This window comes from Oenanthe melanoleuca, chromosome 1A (assembly GCF_029582105.1).
Source record: "Oenanthe melanoleuca isolate GR-GAL-2019-014 chromosome 1A, OMel1.0, whole genome shotgun sequence".
Classification (NCBI taxonomy): Eukaryota; Metazoa; Chordata; class Aves; order Passeriformes; family Muscicapidae; genus Oenanthe; species Oenanthe melanoleuca.
The window spans coordinates 60,319,368-60,345,085 of NC_079334.1; the positions used below are offsets into that span (position 1 = coordinate 60,319,368).

General features: G+C 36.0%; 1 protein-coding gene across 6 annotated transcripts in view; it reads right to left on the bottom strand.

Moving 5' to 3' along the window:
* Window positions 1–25,718, bottom strand: part of CACNA2D1 (calcium voltage-gated channel auxiliary subunit alpha2delta 1) — a 342,789-nt gene that overhangs the window by 166,412 nt on the left and 150,659 nt on the right. For all 6 annotated transcript variants that reach the window (XM_056514818.1, XM_056514832.1, XM_056514799.1 and 3 more), the window contains exon 4: window positions 6,916–6,975. In XM_056514818.1, the coding sequence (XP_056370793.1) occupies window positions 6,916–6,975 (60 nt within the window). The remainder of the gene's footprint in view (window positions 1–6,915; window positions 6,976–25,718) is intronic.

Sequence of the window (25,718 nt, forward strand, 5' to 3'; positions counted from 1 at the left end):
TTCTGAAATAAGAATCCAAGTATTAGGGGGCAGGATGTTGGGGACAGACAGGTAAACAGAGGGATCTTATTCCCAGAGGGAATACCAGACAAATTCTGCACTAATTTGGTGAGGCTTTATGCCACGTTTCCAAAGAGGCTTCAGCATGGACATGTTCACAGTGGATTTCTACACTTAGATGAAACTCTCCTTACTAATGATGCAGATCCTGGGAAGATGAAGTCAGTGTATTGCAAAGGCTGCAATTCTTGTCTCCTGTCTCACTTTGACAAACATTATAAAGAACTGCAAAAATACTTGTTCCTGCAACATTCACAGTGAACTTGCATGACTCAAAATGTGTGATTTGATAAACATCAAATGAACATCAGAACAACCCTTTAACCAACCCACCCGTTTATTTCAGAAAATACGATTTATCCTTATTTCCTCTTCACCTCACCTTCTTACCACTCCTAGTGCACATACACACAACTTCATTCCCTGGGTGGAAAGATGTCCAAGTGCAATTACTGGCAGAAAAATGGTATTTCATTCCTTTCAGTGAGATAGGGAACATTTAGTTTAAATTATACACAAATGAAGGCTACAGGTCACAGAAGAGGTGGCACACAGCCCTTTAGAGAATAAAATATTATCCTCCCTAGAACCTTGACCATCTGTCAATTTTAATCTGTCAATTTAAATTGATCATTTGGTTGTTGGTTTTTTTTTCAAGTCACACAGGCTTTAGAAATGTGAGACAAAATGAATCAAAATTGATGGAAGATTTATTTCACTGAGCTTTGGATCAAAGCATTGTGTGAAGATACAGACAGCTTTGACACATTGCCTGTGTTTAGTGTTATTATAACTTTCACAGAATTATAAAGTATACATGACTTACCAGGAAAGGATCCCACACCTACTTTGCACCTGTGAGGACCAGTTCCCTGCACTGCAGGTCTGGTGCCAAATCTCAACTGTATCATGTCCCACAGATGCTCTTTGCACAAAAGAGAATTATCAGAGGTCCAAGTCATGAGAGAACTGTATCATCTCTCTAAAGAGATGACAGAAAAAGGATTCTAGTTTGTTTTCTTCATAGAGATTTCCTTCTTTCAAGAGATAAAATATGTTTAGTAAACTGCTTCTTTATAATGAAACGATGGCAAAGCTGAAAGTTTCATGGTTGGTTTGTTTTCCAGCTGAGGCTTTTAAGATCCAGTGTTTTAGCACATCCACAATAAATTACAGACAGTCCTGAAAATCTTCAAACTGCAAAATACAGCAGAGACACCCACTACTGCTCTGCTCTTGCAGGTCATCACTTGGATCAACTCTGGTGGTGGGAAACCTGTTTTATCTTAGTTATCCTTTTCATCTCCTGTTCCTTTGCTGAGCAACTTCTCACTTCTCACTACAGTTTTATGCAGCCAGAATTTCTACTAGAAAAAGATAACAAACCAACCATAATTCCAAACTAATATTCCCATGACCTTTTGTTATTATTTTTAAGCCCAGTTGGTACACAAACACCAGCCTACATATTATCATCAGATAAAATGCTGCTTCAAAACATAATTATGTAGAAATTATGTAGAAAACATAATTTACACAGAAGAATATAAAACAACACTACTGGTTAAAAGATAAAGCATATTAAAATAATTTTTCATGTGACATTTTTATATGATAGTAATTCTTAAAGTCTGAGTCTCAGTCTCTGTATAAATAAGTGAATGTTAAAAGGCCATCAAAACAGACTCCCCCTTTAAAATACCAGTGAGATATCCCTTATGTTTATACATGTGTAAGTACAATTAATGCAGCCACCCAACTGGAAACAAAATTGCTTTAGTTAACCAACCATTGCAAGGCAATCAAGTGTGGTATCAAATGTAATTGTAGAAGATTCATTTGGGGAATAAGAGCAATTACTTCATACAGAATTCTCCCTTCCTTCTTTCAGTATGTAAACGTTTTTTTCATGAGTCTCAACGCCAGAAAAATAATTGGACGATCACAAGTGTCAAAACCATCCCCCTTTCAATCTGTAGTGTGCAAGAAATTTCAAATTGACAAGGCTGTTTCATTTAGATATATTGGTTTGTACCTCTGAGTTGCAACTGCTTTAATCTAAAATATTCAAGCAAGCTTAATTCCTCCAGCTGTAGAAGCAGCTGGGGAATTGGGCAGTATCAATGGAGAAGGAATGGGATTTCTTTATTTGCCTAAGCTAAGCACTTTTGATTTGCCTTCATAAACTTCACAAATATTCTCTTAGGACCGAATAGTTTTCTAACAGGTAAGTATTATTTTTGGGCCATACAAGAAATTGCAGTTCAACTATTTTAACCAACTTTGTGTTTCATCAGGAAATAACAAATCACAATCCAATAATTCTTTTTTTCCCTTTTTTACTTAGAAGATATTTGGTATTCTTAATTAACATTGATTTGAATAATTTTGTACCTTTAGTAAATTAATTAGCAATTTACAAAATTATTTTTATATTTAATTATCAGTAAAAAATGCCCATAGCCATGACAACATTTTTTCTGTCAGTTAGCTAAAAATAATGGTCAATATGTGAGATACATGCTCTAAAGTAATTTTTTATTTTTAAGATGTCCAGCTCACAGCTGGATAACTGAGTTACACAGTGGATGAGCAGCTGGCTTAGAGGTCAGGCACAAAGGTTGCAGGGAATGGGGGGACAGCAGGCTGGGCTCCTGTCACTGCTGGGTCTCCACTGGGCTCCATCCTCAGCCTGGCTCTCTTAAACACCTTCATTAATGCCTTGGATGCAGGACTCAAAGGAATTCTAAGTCAGTTTGCTAATGACACTAAACTGGGAAGGAACTGTCTACTCAAAGGCAGAGAGGTCCTGCAGAGACACTGGACACACTGCAGGGATGGGCAATCACCAACCTAATGAAGTTTAACAAGGGAAAGTGCTGGATTCTGCACCTGGGACTGGGGAACCTGGTTCTGTGCATAGACTGAGGAATGAGAGGCTGGAGAGCAGTGCTGGGAAAGGGACCTGGGGGTCCTGGTCAGGGGAAAGCTGAACATGAGCCAGCAGTGCCCTGGCCCCTGGGAGGAACAGCCCTGTCCTGGGGGATTCAGGCACAGCATCACAGCCAGGCACTGGGGCCAGCCTCATCTCAAGTGCTCAGGGCAGTTTTGGGCCCCACAATATAAAAAAGACATTGAGATATTAGAGAATCCTTAGTGTTGTCTTCAACCTCATGAGGGGCAGCAGGGGGACAGGCACTGATCTCTTCACTCTTGTGACCAGTGACAGGACCCGAGCAAACAGCCTGAAGCTGAGCTGGGGGAGGCTTAGGTTGGATATTGGGAACAGGTTTTTATCCCCCAGAGAGCGGTTGAGCACTGGAACAGGCTCTCCAGGGAAGTGGTGAAGCACCAAGACTGGCAGAGTTGAGAAGTGTTTGGACAATGCTCTCAGCACAGGGTGTGACTCTTGGGGTGTTCTGTGCAGGGCCAGGAGCTGGACAAGAGGATCCTGATGGGTGCCTTCAAACTCAGCACAGTCTGTGATTCCATGAAACTGAAAGAAGGTGGGTTTAGATCAGGCATTAGGAAGAAATTCCTTCCTGTGAAGGTGTGAGGCACTGCCACAGTTTCCCAGAGAAGTTCCATGGAAGTGCTCAAGGCCAGGTTGGATGAGGCTCTGAGCAACCTGGTCTTATGGAAAGTGTCCCTGCCCATGGCAGGGGGGTCAGAACAAGATGAGCTTTAAGTTTTTTGTTTTGTTTTTCATTGTTTGGTCTGCTTGAGGTAATTTGAATTTAATATACTATAGTACCTAAAATATTGGAAGAAATTATAATCTCATTCAATTAGAAATAGTACAGAAAAGGGATTTTAGTAGATGTGGATCTGTATATCTGTAAATAGTTTAGTCTCCTAACTATTTTTCTAAAGGACAATAAAATTTCATTCTTTAGACAATTTGGACAGCCTTTACACTAGATTATTATGTTAAAAAAATTAAAAATCTGTGTGAGTAAATTTGAGTTTTCTCCCTGTAGTAGTTTATTTCAAAAGACTGTATCTAAGATGCTGAATTTTTATTATACTGTGACATTAACCTGAAAATAAAATCTTGACTACTTGCACTTTTCTTTTACTGTGAACTGTGCAAAACCCACTCATATTTAGGATAAGGTGTTAGAACAGGCACCCTGTGGGGTCTTTTGACTGGCACATCCCTTGTAGCTCTGTACAGACCTTGGTCTCACAGTCAGCCTTCTTTGCCCTTTCTTTTTTACATACATTCCACTCAAGTCAGCCCATACACACTTCCCTAGAATGAATGCTTGTGATATTTTCTCCTTAAAACACAGGCTATTGCTTGGCTGCAATCTGACTGTCAAGGACATCACTGACCACAAGCCCATTAGAAGCAGAAATAGCTTGTCCCATGAGCTCCATTCTACAGTGACTCATGTGCAATGCTGCTGGAAGGGCTTTCATCACCCCAAACCAAATCCTGGATGAGAAATGAACCTCCTGCAGCATGATATAGACCATTCATAATGCTATCAGAAGTACTTTAAGAACCTTTAACTGCAGAAAGTTTTACGGTCTATCTTCTATTTTCCATCAAGACATTAGGAGAATGAGTTCTCCAGTGAAAATTAAGTTTATCAGAAAGATCTGTGTGCAAACTAATTTGAGCAGGCATTTTCTAAAAAGTAGGCCAGAAGAGAAGTAAGATTACTTCTGGCAAAAATGGAACAAATTAAATTATAAGAGGCTTAATACATTTATTTGAAATTTAATTGCATAGCCTAATGTCAAGGTTATTATATGGTGCATACTGTTCTGATCAGAATTCAAGACAGTAAAGTAGAATCTCAGGTTGCAGTTTATTATAAATCCAACTGCATTTTTTTTAATACTGACCACAGTCTTTGCCTGAAGCACAACATGAATATAAAATCACAAATCATTTTGAGATGTCTCCTTGGCAATGAACTCAGATAAAACCTGAAGCCTCTTTGGTATGACTGAAGTCTACTGTGAAAAATAAAGAGTAAAAAGAAAAACAAAAGCTGAGGCAGTGTTGACATGATGCCAGAATATACTGCAGAAGCAAAACTATTAGAATGAGATTCTGACTGTATTCACACAGCTCTGCACTGAGTCCATCAAGCCTGCAGGTTTTGTTTTCCAGTCACAAGAGAGACAGATTAGCAGGAAAGGTCGCTGCAGCATTCTTGTTAGAGCATCTCCACGGAATATGCATTCTGTGTTTTACCACGCACTGGAAGCTGTGCCTGGGCAGAGAGCACACTTAAAAGCATTCAGGCTGTGTCCAGGCTCTCTGTACTCCTGAAGTCAGTCACTCCTATCTGAATTACACGACCTGACCTTAGGAGCTTTTTTGTCTGTTTTCAGATCTCCAAGTGCCTGAGTAACGCTGGATCAGAATGAACATTTCTGCTGTTTTTGACTGGGTTAGAACTAATTTTCTTCTTTGTAGCTATCATGGGATATATCTTGGATTTGTTCTGGGAGCAGTGTTGATAATCCTGCTGTTGTCTTTTTATTGCTAAGCAGTGTTTTTGCACAGCTGAGGCCTTTTCTGCTTTCCACACTCCCCCACCAGTGAGGAGACTGGGGGTACACAGCTGACCCCAACTTACCTAAGGGATATTCCATATCAGACAGCACTGTGAACAGTAGATAACACAGGAGGAAGAGGAAGGAAAGGGGTGGAGTGATGGTGTTTGTCTTCACAAGTCATCATGAAAGGCAAAGGAGCCCCATTTTCCTGGGCATGGATGAACACCTGCCCCCCATGGGAAGCAGTGAAGGAATTCCTTGTTTTGCTTTGCTTCTGCATGCAACTTTTGCTTTACTTATACAACTGTCTTCATATCAACCCATGAGTTTTCTCATTTTTACTCTTGCAATTGTCTCCCCCACCCTGATTTAGTGGGAGTGAGCAGGTGCCTGTGCTGTGCTGACTTGTCAGCTGGGGTTAAACCACAACATTCTCAGAAAACCACTGTGCATTTAACTGTGTGCCACTGTGATCCTTGTGGGTGTGCAAACATAGTCTAGGTTTGTAGCAGCATCATGTAAAAAGTACCATCTGTTTTTATTTCTGAAGGAACATGGAATAAAGGCATAATAAATAACTTTTACACTCAGCCTGGAACTATAACCTAAAATTAAGAGGATTATAATCATGTAGCACAGTATTAATTTGGCCAGATTGGTAATAAAAAAATCAATATTGTACATTTTAAAATCATGTCACTTATTTTTCAGTAAAGCCTCAAATGACTAAAGAAGATAATTTAATGTTTGACCAGGTTGGGGCCTCTTTCAGCAGTACTAGAATATTGAATAAAGAGACGCAGTTATTAAAATATGGAAAGGTATTCTAAAAATAGTCTATGACTCCCAAGTCATGCATATAACCAAATCCTTGTGTATTAAGTTTTTTTCTTGTTTGCTTGGTTTTTTTGTTGTTGTTGTTTGTGGGTTTGGTTCTTTTTTCCCTTTACACAAGAAAAAGACATCTTGTAAAAATCTTTTCTATGATTCTGTTTCAGTGTTTGGAATAACCACACTTTTAACTGATAGCAACCATCACTCAAATGTCTTCCCTGTAATCATTCCTTGTCTGTCAAAACAAACAGATGTCTTGTGTACAGCTCAGAGCTACATCCCTGAGTCTGTGAAGCTCCCTATGAGCTTCTGAAGGGAAAAGTTCACTTTATTCTCTAGACACCCTGACTGAGAGACACTGTTTACTGAATTAAATAAAAGGTCTATTCATAGTCAGTAACCCTTTCTGTAGTAGATACATAAATCATATTTTAAGACTACAGTTAACATTTCAAAGAAGAAACACCCAAGATGGTTAAAAGGAGAAAAACTGAAGCTTACCCCAAACTCATCCCTCCACTGATGTGATGCTTGGTACTTCTCTGCTTCTTTAGCAAGGCGCTGAAGAACAAAGAAAGAGAGGATGCAAATTTTAGTCTTTACTGATTCTTCACGCAGAAAAGTCTTTCTCTTTTACTTATACATGTTTTCTCTTTATATATTTTAGATATCTATGATTTTTTGCATTTACTTGAAAATTATGTATATTTGAGCGAAGGTGAACCATCTCATCTAAAAAATTCTATTTTCTGTATTTTTGGATATTTAAGTACTGTATTGCATTAGGAAACTTAGCCCTCACTCGAATATAATTTAAGTAGTTCTAGTTAAATTCAAAATCCATCAACATCCTACTGAAAACACTTTCTCTTACACATACTACCTTGTCTTATGTGCATTAATTTGATCTACCATCTAATGACAAGTACATTTTAAAATATTAAACACCATGTTATGGACATTTATTTCTCTATGATGTAATTTAGCTTCAATTATAGCAACTACTGACAGCCCTGTGATTATTAGGGACACATAAAGTCAGTAATTTGGGACTAGCTGGAGTCTTGATCTCACAGATTGAATTAGCAGCTGGAAAGTAACAGGAACGTTATTAGAGGGTATTTTCCTTATATCTAATACTTTGAATACAATCCAGTCTTTTCACTTAACCCCACAGGAAGCAAAGCACAATGTATGGGAATTTGCACTTTCAAATGCATCTCTTGTAGAGATACATCCATTAGATTGGATGAGGTGTTCCTCCTCAGACAAAATTTGAAGTCGTTAAAAAAAAGCTGTTTGGACACAGTTCTTAGAAGTTTACTACAATTTTGCATATGGAAGTTGCCAGTGTATGTTCTCCAGCTGAGCTGCACACAGATCCCCCACCCCACGGATCCACCCATCCCTAAAGCAAGCCAGCTCACTCTGAAGGAGCAGCTACCTGATGTGAATGTAGCTCATGTGGACTCAGCCATGTCCTAATTGTTGAGTGACTTTTAGAACTCAACTGTTTTACATTCCAATAAAAATTTCAGCAAATGTTTTTAGGGAGTCATGGTCCCTTTCTAGCAGACACAGCCTGACTATGTCCACCAGATAAATAGGGATGAAAATGCTTATTGTGTAACAATATGTCTGATGACCATTTTAATATTCAAAACAAGCCCTACACAAAATGAACTGGTGTCCAAGTTACACTTTCAACTGAGTCACCTTGTCAGTTATTGTTAACAGCAAAAGAAATATGACTAGAAAGTCCATGAAAGCTGGAGTTCCAGACATGGTTCTGACCTCAAAATTGTTCCAGATTGCAACTGCGTGTGCTACCTCATCCCCTGAGGGTGACTCCTCTCCCAGCTCTAACAGGCACCAGGATGACTGATACATTTCAAAAATCAGAACTTTTAATTTTTTTTAATATTTAAGTTTGAAATAATTCTTTAAAACCAGAAAAAAAGCAAACCTGTGTCCTGTACTGCCACAAAATCTGTCCCCACTCAATTGTTTAATTGTCAATTCAGATGGTTCTCAGCTAACCAGCACCTTACAGGCACTGCCCACTGGAGGTACATCCACAGTAACCAGCACCACTGAAAAACTATTATATCCTCTCATAAATTATATTGGAAAAAAATACAGTCCAGCTCTCTTGACTACACTGGACAAACATCTACAGCATTTTCATTTTTTTGATAATACACTAGAACAACTTTTTCCATCTAATTTATTCAATTAATCTAGACCTTTCTGCACCTAAATTTGTATATCTTCTGATAAATTAGAGATTATTAAGTCATATTTCACCAAATTGTAGCAAAGCAAGATATAACACTTAATACACATGTAAATAGCTGCAGTTAACACTGCCCTCAGATTTCCTTCACTCTGCTCCATTGCCTTAAGGTACTCTGAGAACCACAAAAGACAGCAGAACCCAAATGCATAAAATGATAGATGGATTATGGAGAGAAATGTATAATCATCATTAACACTACTAAGAATTTTCAATGGAAAGAGCTGAAGTCATGCTTGAAGTTCCTCAGTTCAAAGGGTAGATTTCTTAGCTAATAAACACTATAAAGTGAAAATGCTTATTTAAAAAAAGCAAATTAAAAAAAAAATGTTTGGGTTGCTTTCTCTTGTCTCAAATGAAAGGAAAAAAAGAATATCCTTCTCAAAAATGTTAGAATTTTTCTGTCAGATTTCAGATAGAACCCATCCTAACTACCCAAGAAACCTTCCAAAATAACCCTACATGCAATATCTACAATGCTTTACACCTTAAAATAGCCTCTAAAATGAGAGGCTGGCATTCGGGCATGTGTACAGAGTTCTGTTAATCAAGTTCATAGGGAAGTCCAAGAAAACTGTTTAAGAGCAATAATCAATGAGAAAACAGTTGTTCCTTGACTCCTAGAACCGCAAATCCAACACCATAATGGAAATATATGACAAGAAGACAGGAGCAAGCATACAGGCTCGAGCAACTGGCTGAGACACCTTTTTGATTTCTTCATCACTGCTTGCCTGAAGAATCTCTGCATTTTGCTCTACTGTCCAAAACCCAATATTTTTTGTTGTTGTTCCAGTTACTTGATCCACTTAAAAAAAAAACATGATCAGTAATGTATCCAATATTTTAGCTGGAATGTATATTTAGAATGTGTTTTATGTTACTCTATGTCAACACTCCTCAGCCAAAAATAGCCAGTCAGTTAAGCAAACTCAAGTTACCTGTGCCTTTTATTGTGACACAAGGAGAGAGTAATTTTTCATCTCTCAAAGAAATCAAGCCTGCTTCCTTGTGAGGTATGCAAATGTCAGGTCTGGCTTTCCCTGTTTTGATGGAAGAGTCTCTGGAGAATGCTGACAGAGAAGCTGCCTGAGAGCCAGCTGACACCTGGTGCTTCCCACTTTCCCTCATTACAATGAGGGTTTAATAAGGCAACACCTTCTTTAACACCATGATCCACTGCAGCTCCCTACAGGTTTCTCCAGCAAATACTAAAACCCTGACAAGTAATTTTTTACATGTAAGAAAATAAGAAAAAATGGTTTAAAACAATATTCTTGTATATTAGCTTTTAATAATTTCTTCCTCAAAGCCCTCTGTATTGTTTGCTGTGTAGATGAAAGCTGTGAGATGTTTTCATGCCTTGAACAAAGCTCTATTTAACAGCATCTTTTTGGATACAGAGTAGGAAAAGCAGAACAGCACTAAAATGGAAAAAGAAACAAAACTAACATGTAACAGAAGTGTTCTGGCTTACTTCAATATATTTAAAGAGCCCAACTTCGTGCAGCCTGCTGGAGGGCACAGATTTGGTCTGAAGTAGTAAATGAATTGAGAAACCACAACCAGGGAGAGAGGGCTGCAAAGGCTAACAGAATGCTGCAGCATCTATTCATGTGCTTCTGGAGGATGCATGACAGCTGTGTGATGGTGCTTTTTAAGTAAGGGATCAGAGAAGCTGATGCCAGATTTAGCCAGTGTGATTGACAGAGTAGCTGATGTTAAATTTAAGGGGCCTGGAAATACTTTGATTAAACATACAATTTGTTTAATAAATTTTCCTAGATTAAAAAACTACTTCTATATCTTCTTTTTAAAGCTTTTTTTTTTTTTTTTTAATTAGTAGGGTGTATTGTGCATTTTTTAAGGAATTTCCAGAATACTTAGCTCATCAATTAAAAAAATAATTATCCCTTGAAAATCAGTCACTACTCACAATAAGTATTTTAATCAAACTTTGAAAAGAGTCAAGAGGTGCCTTCCACTAGATTTCCTTACATCTTTCAAAGAGAAAGGTTACCTTTAAAGGAAAACAGCTGTTGAAAAGCTAGATAAAGTGCAAGTGTTAATTCACTCCACCAGCCTATGAATCTTTTGTTAACTTTTAAAGGGATTATAAAAGATTATACACACACAAACACACAGACAATAGAAAAGCAAAACAACTAAAAAAGATCCAAAGCCCAGCTGCTTGTCAATCTGAAAACCCTCTATTTTCAAATGTCTTATCCCCAGTTTCCAAGTTCATGTTGCTATCTCTGAAAGGCAGCCTTTGATGCAGCACAGACTGCAAGAATCTTTATCTGATCTATAAAGATCAACTCCCTAGAAGCCCTATTCATCTTCCAGCCTTCATTTTTTTACGTATATGTCATATTTTTATCTCCTTCTCTCCAGCACAGGATTCTGTCAGCAAATGGCCCAATTAAATTTATAGTCAGTACAATAATTTTTTCCTCTGCTTCCCACTCTCCTTTAAGTGTTTTATTTGAAAGTAATATTCAACTACTTCTTGATACATTAATCTGTTATAAAATGTGTAATCTTAGGAGTTAATAGATATCAGTAGGCTCACAAACTTTCTAAAATGCAAAATCCAAGGATTTTTAGGTTATTTTAAGAAAATAAGTACCACAGAAAAATACATCAATATCAAACTTATAAAGATCAACATAGAATACCCAACAACCTTCAAGTCCTGATTATAAAATATTATCCAAATATTCAAACCTGCTCTTGCATGAACAGCATAAAAGCCACAAGTATGTGTAAAAGTGGTTTAATACACAGTTTTCACATATGTGTCTGAAATACAAATATTTTTCTTCACCCATAGTTGATTATGAATTGGATATGAATTACAAGATGAGGAAGAGATTTTGTAAGACTCTTATATTGGTGTCTGAAGTGTCAATGCAAGACTGATACTGTTACTTCAGGTTTAATACAGACTGACAGTCTAAAGGATTATGTTGTCATCTCGGTAAGATGTTACATTCTATATTTAACCGAATTAGAACTATTCTCTTCTACCTTGATTCTATGTCTTTACATGCATAGCATATGTTATATTTTCACAGGAATTCTTGGTAATGAATTATCCAAATACCCATGAATTACCCTATTCAGTAATTGTACCCAATTGTATAAAAAGACTACCCAGAGTGACAGAGTGTGAATACAACAAATAACTGTAAACTGGAAGGTCAGTAACCCAAAAGTGACCACAGATGTGCTAAAGAGAGCAAGATCATAACCCTCATATAAACACATCTGGATTTATTTTCTTTATCTTATTTCCATAATTCCAGTGGGGCACAGGAGGAGTTAATGGGGGCTGACTACCCTTTTACATGTTATTTATAAAGATATTTCCTATATGATCTTTCTAATGTGGCACTTGGCAATAATTATCACCACAAAAGCTGATCTAGATTTGATGAAGCTGAGGAATGTCAGTTTGGATAAGACAGTCCCAACCATAAAACAATATCTTAGACTAAACCAAAGACATGCCTAATTTTGCTGATTTAAATTGTAACCACAAGTTTTGATGTTTCCTTTTTCAAGTAAATTCGTTTGCTTTTAAAATATTGTGATCCCTAACACTAAAGCACAAAATTTCCCTTATAATTCATATTTCCCTATGCCAAATAAGGACTTTTTTCCCTAAGCTTTGCTGTATTGCATTATTTTAAACGTTTGTTACTTTTTTTTTTTTTTTTTTTAATATAGTGATTGAATATAGGCTTTTTTTTTGCTGATCTGCGGCTTGGTTATATTTTAGGTATTTACACTGCAGAGACAGATTCTCTTTACTCTGACATCTGCTGTGCCACATGATGGTAATGTGATCTGTGCTCTGTTAATGAGAATATCTGAAGCACATAAGGTCACAGAAAGTCTATTTTTAATTGGTCTCCTATATTCTATATGGAATTTGTATATTGTAAGCAAAAAATTACTTTCCACAGTTTCTCTGCTTTTCTAATGCATTTCAAGACATTTCTGGTTTCTCATATTTCAGACCTTCTTAATCAGTTTTTCTAACAGGATGACTTCATATCCAAAAGCTGTCATGTTGGCTACAAAGCAACCTAAGGGAAAAAATTATCACCTTCCACATATTTAGAAGACAGAGCTTTAAAGGTTTTCAGTATCTGTTAATAGCTATAATGAAAACCATTCTTTGTCATTCAAGACAACCTTTATTCCTGCTGTTTACTTCAATGAAAGAAGGAAAAACAAGGCTAATTCTCTACAGTGAACTTTTACTCCTCTCATGGTCTTCTAGTTTCAAAGCAAATCAAGCCATTGGTCTAAATAAATCAGAAATCAATTGCAAATAAAATGTGAACTAGAGTACTTGGGATTACAATATTGTAGGTAAAGTTAATGCTTTCTGTTGTAATTAATCAAATTCATTTTAACAGGAAAAACTGAAATTGGGATGCCCTAAATAAATGCATCCCACACGTGCTTTTGACGTCTAAAGTGTCACGTGCAATCACTTGTCACTGACAAAAGTGTCATATAAGAAGAGCAACAAAGGATAAAACCCAAAGAACATTTGTCACAGTAACACTTCTCCATTACATAAAAGCATCCCTTTTCTAAAACATGAACTAGAAATAACTCTTCTCTTCTGTGTTCCTAGCAAATTAACAAAAAGAGAGGGGAAAAGTGGCATAGTGGCAGTACTTCAAGGCCTAAAAGAGATCTGAAAGAGTCTTTCAAATATACTGTATTAGGATCCTCAGTTAAGTTTTAGAAAGAATCTAAAATACTTCAGAAGTAGTCAAACTTACAGCTATTGTCATTTTTTCTTCCATCCTGAAAACAAATCACAGAAGAGATGGAGATAGATGCTCTACTGAAAGTCATCATTGAAGAATAAATAGCTAAATAAGAAAATAAATAAATAAGCTAAACCTCATACATTTAAACTTCTGGGAAAGTGGTATAGCTTGATATGCACTTGATATGCACAGCCTGAAGAAGTTTCAGGGGGATGATTACAAGTACTAATTTGTAGCTGTCTGAAAATTTACTGGTGTCACCTCAGCTTTGTATCTAATGTCCATAATCCTAACTAGAACGAGCAAGACCATTGGTACCTGATGAAAAGAAACCTTACATGTGCAGTCAAAGGGAAAAATGAAGCACAGATCCAAAGGCATTGCTGGAGAAGTACCTGAGTTCCAGAGAACACATCAAATACAGCCACAATAAAGAATGCAGGGAGCATAAAATTGTCTTCTCTGACTGGAGCACTGAGTCCCATCTATGAGGCATGAAATATTATCTGTGTGAAATACTTTACACACATCATAGGTGCAGTAGGGGTGTACAAATCAACTGGCAGCAAGTTGCCAGCTCCCTATACACTGCAAAAAGGAGTGCAGCAGATTCACATCAGAAGGTAGAGAAGCAGAATTTCCACATTTATGGGGAGAGGGAAGGAGGAAGGAAGTTCAGTTGCCAAGCCAGAGTATATTTCTAGGATGTGTGCAATCAGGAGATTTGAGAAGCTGGGCAATATTATGACAGCTTGATACTGCCAAAAATGTTTCAGTAGACAAGGGAGTACGACAGAGACAACTGTAGATAAAGGCATGAAGAAAAACCATTAGAAGAGTAAGATAGTCTGTCAAATGCATCTTGACATCTAGCAGTGAAATTTCACTAGAGTGGTGTATAAAAATAGCAGAAGACCACTTCTTTAAGACATCATTCATCCTTCTCATTTGCAGAGGTTTAAACTCCTTAGAGCTTATTACATTTTCATTCTAATAATTCATATGCCTTAAATGTAAGTCACATTAGTGTTATATTTTTGAACAGGCTCAAAGGGAAGGACACATGCTGAAACCATTAGGCTGAAATTGCCAACTGCTCCAACAAATCTCAGATTGCATAACACTAGCAGCTCCAACTCACTGCCTGCCTTAGGAAACTCTTTTAACCTTCACAGCTGAGCTAGTAACTTCACAGGCTTGATTAGAAAATGACATGTATATTGAGTAGGCGTGCCTTCTTACCCTGTTTTTTTCACATACTTTCTATCAACTCAAGGAGAAATCAGAACTACATGAACTATTTTAGAAATATCAAAATTAACTCACTTCAAAGAAAGTATTTTAAAATGTCAAGAGGTAATTTTCCTCTGACTTAAAGAATTTAACTTGACACAGTTCAAATTGCTTTACTACTCCTTTAATACCTCCTCAATAAGTATCCACTTAAAACAAGCAATCTAAAAGAAAAAGAAAAAAAAAACCACAAAATAAACCTACCAATTTATACATGTTAGCAGATTCACTGAAATGTGACTAATACCTGAATAGGAACAGACATAACTGAAATATGTAGATGCAATGGCATTATTTTAAAGGGAAAAGTAGAAAAAAATAACAAATCAAGTAAATACCTCCCTGCAAAGTACAAGGAGAAGAAAACATTGATACAGACTGGCATCACTTGTGCAGGACTAAAGAAGTCAGCCACCTTTAATCAAATATGGGATGAAAGAGCAGTTAAATAGCAGAAAAAAAGCAAAAAAATAACAAATTTCACAGAATACTAAAGTTTCATATGAGTTTAGGAACAATATATCAAATAATATCATTTTACTGTCAATACAACTCAATAGCAATATTAAATAAATACTGAATATTCAAAATATTGTAGTATTTTTGTTTAAAAGTATAGCTTCTATAAAATCACAAAAGTGGGTTCAGCTAGGTAGGACACACTAAATACAGAGAAGTGTAATGAATTCTAGATTTGCTCACACTTTGTGTGCTACAAAAGATGTTTAGATGTAATGCTGTTGTAATCCCAAAAGAGGATCATAAAGCTGGAGATTTTAAATCTCTGCTGAACTGATAAGCAAATATCTCTTTTGGCCATGTCACCAGAAACAGCATTAAGTTCTCTCAGAGCTGGATGGGTATTTATAGAAAGAAGAGCAAAATCCAGAATTTCCAAAAATAACAGTAGTGAACAGAGCTTATTTATTATCTCTTCCTCTGCAGAATAGAACAGAAATGTTTTATTTCATTAAGATACATTCATAACTTAAACTATAATGATAAATTCCCAAGCTAATGATTCATAATAAAATCAAGACAGCACTGAAGTTTGCAGTAGCATTTCTAGAAATGGGCCTATGAACAATGCAAGTGTATTAATAATAAAATGTAGAGCTTAAATAGTGGAACCAAATTGTCAATTTTAGAAAAAATAATCATCCTGTTCACCTCAGCTCTCCAATGTATAAAACAAAATAATGATTTTGACTTATTACAAGTGTTCAAAAATGAATCCACTTCTTAAATATATACAGATATTTGCTTAATACTACAGCTGAATACCAAATGTAGCTTTAACAAGGCAAGATAGAGTCTCAACAGCTTTGCATGTCAGGGAAAAAAACCAGAGCAGGTGGTGGGCTATAGCTGCTGAATAATCAACTTGATCTCATCAGCAGTCAGGGGTGAGAGCCAAGGAAACATGTTACTGCTGGCAGCAGCAGACACAAATGACACATTAATACTGCATGCTATTTTCAGGCAACATTTCCCTAATGGAAGAAATTCTAGTCAAAGGAAATAGGAAGTGTTCTACTGTGAGAAACTTGGAGAAAACCAAGTACAATGGAAAATGGCCTTCCCCTGGTGAAGTGTAAGAGTGATTTTTATTTTCCCTTTGGCAGCCAGGACAGCAGGGCTGGGAACAGACCCTGCTGCCACACCTGGCTTTGACTGGGGTAACAGGACACCCAAATCTCCTGCATTTCCTTCTCACCACGTGGAGTGCAGAACATGCTGCTTCTAAACTCTCCCAAACATATTTTAAAAGAATTGTTGCACTCCCAATATTCTCTCTCTGCTGGACAGGCTCCAGTTTTAATGCTCAGGTGTAGACATGTCGAGTTTTTAAAAGCAATTCAGGTCCTTTGTTAGTCACAACTTTTCTATAGAGGACTAAATGGGATTTACTAGTTCTTACCCTCCAACAGAACATTCCTTCAGACAGTAATGTGAACACACCTTAAAATTAAAAGTAGACAAAAATGTAAGATGAGAATGCTGAAACTGGTATATTCTACATTTCCATGCATTGTGTTGATCCTGATTTCTCTTCAGCATCTTTTGTCATGTACATGTCATATACTGGACAATTTATGACCTCTTTGTTTCAGGTAGAACAGTCTCTTTCAAGGCATTCTTGTGATTTTACAGAAAATACAACCTATTTAAGGTATACCATTAACCATTAATCATATTTCTGCACTGTAAGACCTTTAAAATGGAATTATATGCGAAAAAATACTATTTTTCATTGAAAAATGTCCAGCTGTAAAACTAATGCATATTGTCTGGATACAAAAAAATTTAATAATTTTTTTCCATCCATTGTGAAGTAAATAATGCTACTTGTATTTAACACATAAAGGAAAGTAAAGCAGAAGAGTGACATAATGTGACCAAAGTCACACAAAATATTAGTGTTATGTGCCAGTAACACCAAAGTCCATAAGATTTATCTTCTGAGTGAATCCACTTTCAGTTATTTTCCTCCTTTTTCTATGATTATGTACATGACCTATAGCTATGCTTAAGAAATATATTTCATTGGCTGACTTAATGACTAATGTACAGATCTCAATCAACATTCAAACTATAATTTCCTTCCAATTTTTACAAAAAGAAAAAACAAACAAACAAATAATTAAGATTGTTTTTAGTGTTACCCTCACAGGTGACACATTTGAGATCTACTACAAGAGGTTTGGGCTTATGTATGATGACTTCCACCAAAAGGTGTTTAATTAGGATGTCTCACACTTTTCTCTGTATGAAAATCTAATTGCCACTTTCTAGTTCAAAGAACATAATCATGAAGCATTATCCCATCTCAAAACTGTCTAAGCATCTTCCTCATGTCACTTTCACATCTGGTGTTATTTTATTTTTCAGTCTTGCATGCTTCTTTTCTATATAGGTAATACACTGAACCATGCCAACAAACTCAGCACCCTCCAAAAAGTGTGTTTCCTTATTCCAATTACAGATACTTGCTGAAAATCATCATCAGAATCAAACTGTGAATAGCAGAAAGAAATAAGAAGCAGATAACTCTCATTATAAAAAAAAAAAAAAAAAAAAAAAAAAAAGAGGAAAAACTAAACTCATGTCAGGAATGTCAAATTACAAGCAAAGCAAAATCTGGCAGAACTTTGCCAGACTGGATGTTTGATGCACCTATCTCAGTATGATGCAGTTGACTGAAGCTGATCTGAGTTGCACTTAAAAATTCTCTGCCCAAGAATAACTTCTTCTACATTCCAGTAAATGTGGCACATTAGATAGCAGAAATGATTTTCAGAAATCAGTCTGAATCTTAAAGACACCTGAGCTAATACTTAAGGGACTGGCAGACTGCTAAAGGTTTAGAGCTTTTTGAAACACTGCAGGATGTTCTTGTGGGATTTCATTGAATTGCTTTTGGGATGTATTCTCAAGGAATACTGGAAAAAAAGGTAAGTTTTATAAGTGGAAAGGCTGATTCTTCTGGGCACTTCCCTGTCACATGAAACATTAAGATTTGAGAAGTCAGACACTTTGTGCCCTCATTCAGATCACTGGCAGCATTGAGATGCTGACTATCTACTATGTGACATAAAAGTGACTCAATGCCAAGGGAAAAAAAAGCATCTTGCACTTCTATAACCAAATAACCCAAATAAAGATTTCAATACATCTTTCAAATCTACAGGTTTTGATGGGTACACTGCTTTAGTAAAGACTAAAAGTGCAGCTTTGTGTTGCATCATTGACTCTTGGCTCACCATTGATCAGGATGGTAAATGGCATAAATGACAGTAAAACACATTCACTTGTGTATGCAACAGAAGTTTCAAGCACATAAACCCCAGACTAAAAGCTGTATTAGATTAAATAACACCTAAATTCAACCACAGAGTGAACTCTTCACCTGTATCCTGTGATCAGGTGGTTTTATCAAAGTTGAACAAAGGGTGTAAGGAATGGTTACAGGGCAGAAACTTGGAGACCCAGGCAAGAGTGACAACAGGAATTCCTTCCACCATGCTGCCCCACAATAATATCACTACTTAGAGCTCTGGTTTATAAAACCAGACGGCTGGACACTCCTTGTCAGCTGAACAGTTACATGGCTGAGTTGTGTTAGATTAAAGAGAAGATGAAAAATAAAATAAAAAAAGAAATTTATTTATCAAATTAAAATTGCAAATAGCATTTTCAAGATTTTTTATGTTTCTGCCATTAGTCACTTGGCAAGTAATACCTTTACCAATACCTTTCTCCAAACCTTAGAACTTGGATTTGTTTTTATTTGTGTTACCTGTCTTCTTACTCCACAGGAAACAAACAAACAAACAAACAAACAAACAAAACAGCACCAAAAAAACCTGAAAAAACCCCTCAGATATATATCCCAGCTAATTCTGTGTGGGGTATATAAAGCAAACCCAGAACCAGCACCAAGGCTCCCAAAAAGCCCCACAGCCAAAATCAACTTCACAAAGAAAAAATCCAACAAAACAGATTTTTAAAATCACAAGCTTACCAAGATCATAAGTTTTACAGCATATGGCTTTTTACTTAAAAAAAAAACAAAAAAAAATTAAAAAATCTCTTTGGAACTGGAAATACTAGCAGGCACAGGCAGATGTGTGATGATGGCATAGAGGAAATCATGGGACAGTACAGCAAACTCTCTGCCTGGCCTCTGGACTCCCATCCATCACATTTTGTTAACTCAGACAGGGCAGCAGCAAAGCCACTGCTGCTCTGACACAAACTCCCCATGGCAAAGCTGCCAGCCAAACACGGGAGTGCCCAGAAAGGCAAAAAGAAGAAAGTGGCAACTTCTGCCAGCTCATGGGTTGGTTTGTTTTGTTTTGTTTTTCTTTTTCTATAACTACAATTAAAGAGAATCTACTTAAATGGAAAACTGCTGTGGATCTCAATCCATCAAATATATTGTTATCCAACAAAGCCTGAAGAGGTTGCTCTCATTAGTACTCAGTTGCTGGGAAGATCACAGGTTTGATTAGCAATTTAACTAGAAACAAAGTCACTGATGATCTGTGCAGTGTAAAAGTGTGAAAGGGAGATTTACTTGCACACTGTGCTGGAGTTTTACAGGTACTGTATGCTCAATAAACCACAGAATGTAGCACTAAATTATACTACATATGTTCTGCTGAGTTTGTAGAAAACATTCTTATATTGTATTTACATAATAAAGTAAGACATGCATCATAAAACATATGCTCATTTTCTGAAATGTATATTCAAATTACAAATATCTTGCTTCAAGTGATTCTTCATATAAAAATATATATACTAAGTAATGGGGGAAAACAAAAAAAGAAAACATTTACAATAGAAATAGTTTGATGCATCATTTTGAGACAGAATGTATAATCCAGACAGATTATGCTTTTTTTACAGTATCGTAAACGAGTATGGTGTTTAGAGGTTTTTTAGCTCTTAAACTGTTCAACTAACTGAATAGTTTATTTGCTTGCACTATTTTTAATTCTTGTGCTTTCAGCCTCAGCAAAACAAAAAGGAAAGAGAGAAAAAAGGCCAATACAAACTTCAAAAGTAAAATGGACAAATTTTAAAAAAGCCCTAAAAAAACCCAACCAAACCAAACCAAACCAAACCAAACCAAACCAAACCAAACCAAACCAAACCAAACCAAACCTAACACACCTTTTCTAAAGTAAAGAAATTGGAAATCTGCTTAAATTGATCCTGGTGAATCCCTACCTCCAAAAGATCATGATATTCTAAGAGTAATATCTCTTTACACCCCAATTCATTAGTCATTCTCTTTTGTTATGCTCTTGGTAATTTTGTGCATAGTTGTCAGTCTACTATTACCAGATGGGTTTATATATATTTGTGTATAGGGTGATGGAATATTCCAAGGTCAGTTGACAGCAGTCATTATTGCCATGGTTGTTAAAATGATAAAACAGCTCAATGTATTTATAGCGAACTTTTTGATCCTTTAGTTACAGAGAAAAAAAAACCCCACAACATACAACATAAAAGAAAAAAAAACAAAACCATCAACCTTCACCTGGATTTAAAATTCCTTTAACTTTGAACAATACAAAGGATGAAACATTTTATGAGAAAGTTGAGAAAATGGGGGTTTAGTGTTGGATAAAAATCTCTTTTTAATGCCCTCCTTGCCTCTTCTAGGATTTGCACCAGTGTTTCCCAGACACAGTTGTGCCTATTTTTCAAGTATAAGCAAAGCTAGTTCAGTAGGTTGGTTTTAAGCAGAAGTTAAAGAGACTTTCCTCTCACTTTTGGCAATATCTTGCAATGTTTGCAGAAGGCTTCCTAACAGTTCCAGTCAATCCAGAATAGTGAATATAGCAAACAAGGATTTTACTTCACAGCACATAAATAAAAGAAAAACCTTGTTAAATTGAATGTTTTCCAAGGTTGATATAAAGTTTCACAATAATCAAGCTTAGTTCAGTGGAAGGACTTCTGGCTAATCATCTCATGTGCAACCAGAAAGCAATTTGTATTGGATTGATATTTGTGCACTTGGTTTTACATACAAAGAACTATTTATGCTTTCTTTGAGCAGTAACATTTGCAGTGGGTTAAAAGCTGAATCTTCAATATACACTTGAATTGTCAATACATGTTTTTATATCACCCTCCCTCTCTTACTACAAACCTAGTTCAAAAGTCTCAGAAAGAAAAAATGTTCCTGGTTGGAAAAGGAGGTTACATTTCCTAAAACTATTTGAAATGTTTGTTTTTCAAAAATGCAGTTTCTAGGCATAGCACATTTGACAATGTCATAAAAATACTGTTCTTCCTTATTTTTGAACAATCAAGTTGTCAGATTTCTTTTAAGTGGAATCCACAGCATTGTACCAAAATCTTCTCAGCCAGCAGCAGCTTATTAAACAGATCTGGGTTTGTTTGGGTTTTGCTGCTGTCAATTGTTTGTCAGTTGTTTTCTTTGCTTGGGTGTTTAAGTTATGGAAATAGCACTGCTCAGATGATACCATGAATCCTAAGCAAAGTGTGTCAGTGGTGCAAATCCTGGGTTATCTGTGAGGGGGTTGAAAGGCAAATCTGAGAAGCTGCAGCAAAAGACAGTCATGACCTTGCCCTAGAGATCCAGGTAGCTTTCAAAAATCAGTGAGATTTATTAGAACTATGTGGCATCTACAGTTTAATTCTGGTCCTAATATACTCCTTCCCAAAAATCTGGCCTAAGCAGAATCTCCATGGTTTTAATTAGGGATGTAAAGATTTCTTACTACCTTAAAATAGATGAGGTGAGCCCAGATCCAACATTCACTAAAACAACATTTAAGAGCCCGACCTAAGGAGGTCCGTGGCAAAAGAGACCCCAGAAATTTATCCCCTACAGAACTATTCCTCTATATCATCATGATCAAAATTAATTGCTCTGCATTATCCCCTTGCAACACTGTCTTCTCTCTTGCCTGAGACAAAGCAGCCCAATTTACATCCAGGAAAAAAAGTATCAGATTTTTAAATAGAATAATTCTGCTGATGTTCTATGCAAAATACCAAATTAGTCTTTTAGGGGTAAATCCACAGCATCTAGCAACTGACAGTGAAAGATGAGGTACATGGAGGCCTCAGTGCCATCCCATTTACACCCTTATTATTCAGTTTTACTCCCTTGTCAACTATAATTTCATATTCTGCATTTAGAACTCTATCATCCCTCAACACACAAGGATTTAATGTCTGTCACAAAGACTCAATAAACCATATGTGTTCATGTGTATACAATGCCATTTCCATCTCAGACAATATATGTATGCTAATATATCTGGGTTTGAGAGCTCAACAGCTCTCCAAAGTACCCAGACTTGGTACTTAAAGAGCTTTATGAAATCCAGTATTGCCTTACAAACAAGTAAGTACTTTTATGCATATTAGAAATACTCCTTATTAGTGTATGTTAACAAAACCATTCTGTGCTATAAAGAAACCTATCATATGTTCCTACAGCACGTGTGTTCACCCTATTTTCAGCCAGGGGACCCATTTCTGTGCAGGCACCACAGCAATCACTGCAGAATTGGCATGTAACAACACAAAGCAAACTTTTTTATGCAGCCAAAGCCTTTGGATAGCAGAAAAGAATAGGAATCCCTAAAGAACAAATGTTCAAACACAATATTAGAGCTCATCTTGAAGTGTAGCTTAGCTAATAGCACCGACTGAGCTGAATTGATTTTCTTCAGTTATTTAAATCTCATTATATATGCTCTATTTAATTCCTTCTCCACCTAAATTGATATGAAATATAAAACAACCTCTAAATAATTTAATGTGAAAAAATCATACCAGCTAATTAAAAGATAAAACTTGAAACCCAAACACATTCTAAATTTCTGGGGTTTTTTATGACATCTTTTTTTTTGTCTTGGAGATACCTTTTTGTTTCTTTATTTTAGAGAGACAATGAGTTTTTGTAAGGCTTTTTTTTTTTTTTCCTACAGTGAAAAGTGCTTACAAAGAGGCCCCTAGGCCTCTGTTGCCTTGATTTTATGCCACAAATAAAGGTTTGTGATTTTTGCATTTCTGCTGAAATTGCATTTAAATTAATAAAACTTAAATTATGTATTATTTAACCATTTAATGTGATTTTCCAGAACTGCAAATTGTTATAAATCTCATTATGATTACTAATCACTCTCTTTTAATTATAAAGTGAAGACTTAAATGCCACCTTACAATACAACGGTAAGGTCAGACTTTGCTCAGATGTCACAGTGAAGGTTGGAGGGGCAGCAGAAAAGGCTACATTAATGCAGAAGTGCTTTCCAGGAGCAGATCTCAGACATGTGTGCCTCAGACATGTAGAAGGCAATTCCAAAAAAATAAAAAACTACCTCCTGTAATTCATGAATTGTACTACTGTACATTCCCCTCTTGTGCCAAATAGGTCATGTAGTGGATTTCCACACATTCAGAGCTGAAGCTCTTTTTGATCTTAACCATTTTCAGGTAAAGCTCCTCCTGAGAACATAATAAATGTAACACCTAATTAGTATTTTCAATCAATTTCTATTATATAGATCCCAATTTAAAATAGTTACCACAGAAATATTTCTGATCTTGTGTTATTTTGACTGAAACCATATAATTCTCAATTGTTTTTTCTTGCTTTTGCCTGTAATTTTTAAAGTAATGTCTGATCCTTCAAAGAGCAGTTTACAAATGCACATTAAGATACATATTTTCACATTCTTGCACAGTGCCATGTATAGGGTTCCAAAACTTTTCAGTTCTATTTCTATTCTCCAATTTTTTAAATCTATTAAAGAAAAGTAATCTATTAAATCTATTACTTAATCTGGTAATGAAACTCTCTTTCTGAAATATGAGCCACATTCTAAAATGAGTCACAGTTTCTGATAAAATAAACCTGATTATTATTTCAAGGAAATAAAGGAATTCTTTAGTTACATTATTCCAAATGTCAGTATTCTTACTTGGCTTCCTAATTAAGAGCATCCTGAAAACAAAGCTCTTGTTGAACCCATTCTCATTTATTACTCAAACTATTCTCTGACTCTCTCTCACACATACACACAGAAATTGTCACTTGCAATTGTCTAACCTACAAAGTCAAATCATGCAGAACCTGGCATCATCTCTGCTTTACCCTGTCAACTGGAGCCTTAGATCTCAAATGGGAGAAGAGCTACCTAACATGTTTTTATTTGGAGAAGAGTTGCTTTGTAGCTTAATTACAGCACTGTCTGACAGTTCAGAATGGGAGTTTGCTTCTTCTGCAAGGTTTGACAACCTCAGCTAAAATGTGGTAATGCACCTTATGCAAGAAGTAGAGAAATATGACATTAAACCCTAGCCTCCAGTTTTTAAAAACTCAGCTTTAAAAATTTTATCTTTCATTTATTTCCATTAATTTGTTTAACAGAAATACAACTACCTGCTTAGCAAGTATACATATCTAGAATCTTTTAACTTAAATTTTAATACAATTTAAAAGAATGTGAGTTTTATAACCAATAGCAAACATCAAAGTAACTATTTTCACATAGTAATACTACATATGCTATATACATACCTTGGATGTATTTTACACATTCAAAATTAAATATCAACTCTAATCCAAGGGGCTCAAAAGTTTTCTCAACAATTCTTTCTGGGAGAGTTTGTTTGTGGTTTTGGTTTTTGGTTGGTGTTTATTATTTGTTTATTTTGCTGTTGTCATTTTAATTTAAAACAAGCCATTTTACAGAATAACAGACTTTTATTGAAAATGGCAAATGTTAAAAAATACTTCCTTACATACGTAGTAAAATTATTATCCCAAATAGGCATTATAGCAAGGAAAAGGAAAAACATGGCAAGTGTGGATCTGACAGCAAGACTCACCTACCTCTGAAAGCTGTTTTGTGTACTGGCCAGATTAAGCAATAGAATGCATTTCACATGGATGCTTCCACACCCTTCAGTGTAATACAGCTAAATCAGAGCTTTCCTCCCTCTGGCATGTGTCACAGAAATAAATATGAACTTCCACTCACCCCAGTTTATGTGAAATGAGAAGAGACATCCTTCACCAGTTTCCACAGGGAGAACTTGGTGTGTCTAAACTTTTAGTCCTTTCAGGGGTGGCTTAGAATACCTTAAAGATACACCCTGGTAGCAATAATGGCAGTTGCTTCCAACTGACTTCAAAGGATGATCTGAAGTAACTATACTACAGAGCATGCAATTAATTATATCCCTTTTATTTTCTCCTCCAGCTACCTACCACACTGAAGCACTGGCGAAAAAAAAAAAACAAACAACAACTAAAAAAACCCACAAAACAACAACTAAAAGAAAAAAAACAAACAAAAAAAAAAAAAAAAGAAAAAAAAAAAAGAAACAAATTATCCTGCTGTTATATC